Raw genomic sequence first — 6,000 nt, 5'->3', positions numbered from 1 at the left:
TTCTTTGCGCTTTTACTGGCAATTTTTTGAGAAACTCGATAGTCTTCTGTTTTAAAACCAGCCTCATAGTTATTATAATCATAATCGTCCCATTGATCATCACGGAAATGATCAGAATTGATAATTTTAACATGTCGCTTCCATCGTTTAGGTCTCAGTGTTTCATCACAATTGTCAATTTGTAAGATTCAGGTGCTTCAGCTTGGTGTTTGATCTTGAAAGGTCCAAGTGCGTCATCACGTTATTCGAACTTGTCAGTTTCAGATGCTTTTATATTGTTTTCAGTTCTGCAAAGATGACTTGAATTTGCTATTGATAAATTTTTTTTTCATTTCCATTAAATATGCTACTTTCTTTGTTAGCATTTAATTTCAAATCATTAACGAAATCTGGGATAGTGTTGTCTTTATTTCACTTTCTGGATGATGAAGCACCGTTTTTGTTATCATCAGTTAGCTTGGTTGTACAGATATTGTGATGTTTATTCAAGATATTTCGTCAACTAAATGATGCTGAGTGCAAGTAAATAATTTTTGGTAATGTCCCAAAATACACTCGTTTCTCTTATGACGGTTAAAATTTATTAAAGGTAAATTTCTTGCTGCAATAACTACACTTGTGTCCGTTCGATAACGGCCACAGACATCGCTACGGAATCCATACTAGCTTATGTGAATGTGGTCAGAAGCATACTGAGTGTTCCAAACTAAAACAGAAATTCAAGTAGGAATTTCAGTAAACCATTAGCTAGAGTTTATTTTACATTTGTTGAAAAATTCATCTCCAAGAGATCTGCTTTTCACCAACAGATGTCTCCTCATGTAATTGCTCACAGTGTTCGTAATTTAAAAAATATATCTGAATCATTCTAGTACAATTTACCTTGTATAATAATGCAAGTATATAACATTCGTTATTTGTTATGTTTTAAGCGAGATGCGGGATGCTCACTCACGATCGGAATAGGAGAGCTTTGTTAGACCTCAAGCAGAAGGAGAATAAATAGTCTTGCATGCTGTGGTTCTCAGCTGTTTTAATACATAAAAATCGACTCAGTGATAAATCTAATTTATGTGTGAGTTTCACCTTATTTAATTTGTAGTTGTAATTTGGTAACAGGAATTCACTAACTAAACGTAAAACTGGATACAATTGCATGTCTCATATCGAAAAAATGCTTGAAATGATTACCTACTCTTTAATGATTAACCAGAAGCACGCTAAGAAATTCAACAAAAGTTTTGACAGGAATAACCAGGAGCACAGGGAGAACACCAACAAAATGTTGTCAGGAACAAAAAGTGGCCGAGGTCAAAGTCAAGGTCATGCAAGATGGCCGCCGTGAAGTCATAATCCAAGATGATGGACCTCAACCACACACAATGTAGGGGAGACCGGGGCACGTTGGCCATAGGGGCAGGATGGCCCAGTCGAGTTAGTTAATACAATAGACGCTAGATCGTGCTATGAGTCAATAAGCAGGTTGGTAACACTGTCCTCCTTCTTTCACAGAACCAATATGGCCACCGGAGGAGTTTTGGAAACGTTTTAGTGATTAATCATTTTTGTGCGTGTTTAAGTAAGATTCTACTTGTCGGTTAAAAGTGTATTATCTAACTTCTGCTTTCTTCAAGCGCAACAGGTGAGTAATATAATTAAAGGCCGTAGTTTGAGGATTATTTATATATGGCATACAATCTAAATTGTTTCATTGGGTTTGGTAACGGATAGAATTTATTTTAAACATGGCGATGGGGCAGGTTGGCCCAGCGACGATGGGGCAAGTTGACCACCCGGGCCAACGTGCCCCATCGTATTTATTTTTTGAAATTTGATGAAAGGTTTGTTGATTGTAATGCTAATACTATTTATAATTCTAACACTTTATTTAATTATTAAAATAATTTTAGAAGAAAAACGTAGTTTGATTATAATCACTAGATAAAAAGCGATTCAAAAGAATAAACGAGCTTCCAAAATTACTAAATTGTTTATAATCTTGTATACAGATCTGAGTGGTCCATTTCTTATTTTTTAACATCTGTGTTGCAGCCTTTGTTTAAACCTTTATTTTATTTGCAGGAACATAAAAATGGTCCGAAATTATAAAAGAAAAAGCGAAATAGGGATGGTTTCTGAAGAAACGATGCTAAAAGCAGTTTTGGAGGTCAAAGAAAAGGAAAGATCCGTAAGGGCTGTTAGTGAGGAGTTTGGGATTTCGAGAAAAACGTTGGGGTGGTACTGTGCTAAGTTAAAGACCTCATGTCAGCCTACTCAGCAAACTGAAACTGAACCTCAAAGTCCTCAACCCATTGCATTGGACGAAATCCCTCAGCCTGGAGGTGTCTCAAAAATATGTAATACTGGCAAGAAGCCTTGGGATAAGTTCGGCTATGATAAAAGATTTCAGGTATGAATTATATTTTTATCTATTTTACGTTTTCAAAGCTATTTTTGAATTTATAATCGTTTTCTTTATCCCTGCCATTGTTATCCCATCTCTATGTCGTGTAGTGCACTGTACTGATTTTGTGTCCCTCTTTCTTCTGCTCACTACACACACAAACATACAAAAATATTTATTTGGTAATATTTGTAAGGTCTTGTGTTCAAACACTTAATCGTGGGGCAATGTGTGTGCATTTTATCAGGCTATGAGGCTAGTCAAAATTTTGGGATCATACTAAAACCTACATAAGCTAACCCAACCTAACTTAACCTAACCTAACTTAGCCTAACCATTTTACGCTTTTCCGGACCTAAATAGAGGACTTTAAGCACAAAATTATTAAAAAAATCCTTTGTGGACGTATATATGACCCCAAAATTCGGTTTGGCCCCACATTCAGGTAAAATACAAGTAGCTACATGGCCCCATAAATATTGGGGATATGGTCCCATACATATTGGGGACATGTCCCCCCCCCCCCCTACACACACACTAAAAGAAACAATGTTCCTCTATGCGTAACTTAACTAGGGTTATTTATTTTCAGATATTCAATTCTGAACAAGAGAATATGCTCGAACAGTACCTTATGAAGGCAAGCGACATATACTATGGCCTGTCCCCAAAAGAAGTAAGGCGGTTCGCTTATAGGTATGCCGTTGCCTGTAAAAATAAAGTATGCCTACCTCAAAGATGGACTGAGACCGAAATGGCGGGAAGTGATTGGTTCACTGGATTTTTGAAGAGGCATCCTCAACTCTCCATTCGGACTCCACAAGCAACCAGTTTGGCCAGGTAAACAAGTTTCAATAAACAAAATGTTGAATTGTTTTTCAACAATCTTGACGTCGTTTTAAAACGACTGAAAGTAACCCCGGGAGACATCTGGAATATTGATGAAACTGGGGTTACTACTGTCCAGCGGCCCGATCGAGTAGTTGCTAGAAGAGGTTTTCGCCAAATTGGGCGCGTGACATCGGCTGAGAGAGGGTCACTCGTCACGATGGCGTTTGCAGTGAGTGCTTTGGGAAACAGTGTGCCTCCATTTTTCATTTTCCCAAGAGTAGATTTCAAGCCTCACTTCATCCGTGATGGCCCAATTGGGTGTGATGGAGCTGCTCATGTTTCGGGATGGATGACAGAGGCAAACTTTCTTAAGTATATGAAACATTTTGTCCTACATGTTCGGTGCTCAAAAGAACGCCCTTGCGTAGTTTTGGTTGATAACCACAGTTCACACCTGGACTCTGAAGTTCTTGATTATTGTAAAGAAAATGGCATCACCTTTCTCTCTTTCCCGGCGCACTGTAGCCATAAGCTACAGCCCTTGGACAGGAGTGTTTATGGGCCTTTCAAGAAGTTCGTGAACTCAGCATGTGATGCATGGGTTACCAATAACAAACGGCCTATGACTATTTATGACATCCCATCTGTAGTAAGAATTGCACTACCACATGCTGCAACTCTAAATAACATAACTAGTGGATTCAAAGTCACTGGGATCAATCCCTTTAACAGAAATATATTTACCGAAAGTGACTTAATGCCTTCCTACACTTTGGATAGGCCACAACCAAACACCGAAAGCAGTCAATCAATTCCAACTGAGACAAACGCTACGCATCCCAGCTCTCACTGCAATCTGGCGATTCCTTCAACGTCTAAAGAAGGATTAGGCGTACCATCACAGGAAATGTCCCAGGCACCAGAAAATTTAAGACCATTTCCAACTCCTGAAGAGGTCAGACCCTTTGAAAAATCAGAGCCCAGGAAAGGTAGGCCTAATGCAGCAGGGAAAAGGAAAAGAGTGTCTGCCATAGTGACAGATACTCCAGTAAAAAAAGCTCTAAAGGAAGAACAAAAACGTGCAAAAGAAAAGAAGGAGAAAGCATTGGAAGGAAAAATGAAGTCACAGGCTAAGAAAGGACTTTTTGGAGACGAAGATATGGGCAAAGCTAGAATGAAATCAAATAAATCAACTGCAGCAGGCCTGAAACGCAAGAAGAAACCAAGGCAATATGACGATGTCGATGACGATGATGATGAAGAAGATGAAGACTCACTATGCTTGCGGTGTCTGAAGCCTTTTTCAAAAAGTCAACCTGGGGTAGAGTGGATCCAGTGCACAAGCTGTAAGCGTTGGGCTCATCAGACATGTGTAAAAAATGAAATCCATGGACTCTTTTATGAATGCTACAATTGTGCTGATCCTTTGGAATTGGACAGTGATTAACCTAAAACTTGCTTTTATGTACAATAAAGTGTGTGTTTCTTCATAAATATTTGTTTTAATTAGAATTTACAAATTTATACTAGTTCAACTTTTCAAAATATAACATATGGGTCAACGTGCCCCAGTCTCTGGGCCAACTTACCCCGTTGTAGGGGCAGGTTGGCCCACTTGGCATATATCCAGTAATATATTTATATATTAATTTTAGAGTTAAATTTTCAAGTTTAATGATTTACATTCAAATTTAGGAGAACTGTTCTAAAATGTAATAATAATTTCATAAATTTAAATGTGTTTAAAAAAAATACAAAAATAAAAAATTGAAACTATGGCCAACGTGCCCCGGTCTCCCCTACTGGCACCAGATGCCGGACATACATTTATATATTACTCGTATGCCACATCATTTAGGGGAAAGTTACAGAGTAGCGGTTCCTGGAAAACAATTTGAATAGTAACTAAAGTTAAAGGTTAGTTAGGTTGCCTGTATTAATTACGTGTAAAGTTTTACTTAACTACCAAATAAATATTACTACTTCTAAATTTACGCAACGAATCTTCCACTTGACGGTTTTGTATTAGCCTTATTTACAAGAAGCTGCTATTTTATAAAATTACCATAATAGGAACCTATCATAATTTTTTGTGTTACAATATAGATTTTATACTCCTTATATACATAGGCGTGCGCAGGACTTCAGTATTGGTGGTGCCAGATTAGGCCGAGCCTAAAGCGGGGGGTCCGGGGGAGGACCCCCGGAAAAATTTGGATTTGAAAGCGCAAAATGGTGCTATTTAAGGTGTTTCCGAACAAAATCATTAAATACACAGATGTAAAAATTTTAACATTTTTTATGACAAATTATGGCTTTGAATGTTATAATCACCAGGAAAACTACTAAACTATTTACAGTTTTAATCTTTTTTGAGCCATAAAGTAAATTGCACAAATTGTTTGCAGGGAATTCATGCTGGTGGCTTTGAGAAACCGTATGTACTTACATGTTTTCTGAAGACGCCAAATAAATGCTAGAAAAAACATTCTCAAATGTTAAGTTTTAAAATCAACAAATCAAGGGAGTTTTTGTAACATACCTCAAATATGTAAAATATTAAAATAATAAAAATACACAAATAAGAGTGGGCAAACGTTTTAACTTTTGGAATACAACAAAAATGTTTTGTCGGCGACTGCATATAAGTCATCGAATAAGCCTATCCTTTTAACTAACTAAACTCTCTCTCTCTTTTAAAATAAACCCTGGCGGACGGCGGCTATTATTCCGTGCGCCTGCCGAGTGGAGTGAACAGTGGACAC

The 6,000-nt window shown here is 37.5% G+C and overlaps 1 protein-coding gene across 1 annotated transcript in view; it reads left to right on the top strand.

Moving 5' to 3' along the window:
• The first annotated feature begins 4,142 nt into the window (after window positions 1-4,142).
• Window positions 4,143-6,000, top strand: part of LOC134528880 (uncharacterized) — a 530,965-nt gene continuing 529,107 nt past the window's right edge. The window contains exon 1 of the mRNA XM_063362546.1: window positions 4,143-4,581. Coding sequence (XP_063218616.1) covers window positions 4,143-4,581 — 439 coding nt within the window. The remainder of the gene's footprint in view (window positions 4,582-6,000) is intronic.

The sequence above is a fragment of the Bacillus rossius genome, chromosome 2 (genome assembly GCF_032445375.1).
Source record: "Bacillus rossius redtenbacheri isolate Brsri chromosome 2, Brsri_v3, whole genome shotgun sequence".
Lineage (NCBI taxonomy): Eukaryota > Metazoa > Arthropoda > Insecta > Phasmatodea > Bacillidae > Bacillus > Bacillus rossius.
Note: the sequence above shows the minus strand (reverse complement) of the source record. Positions and strands in the feature narration are given on the sequence as shown.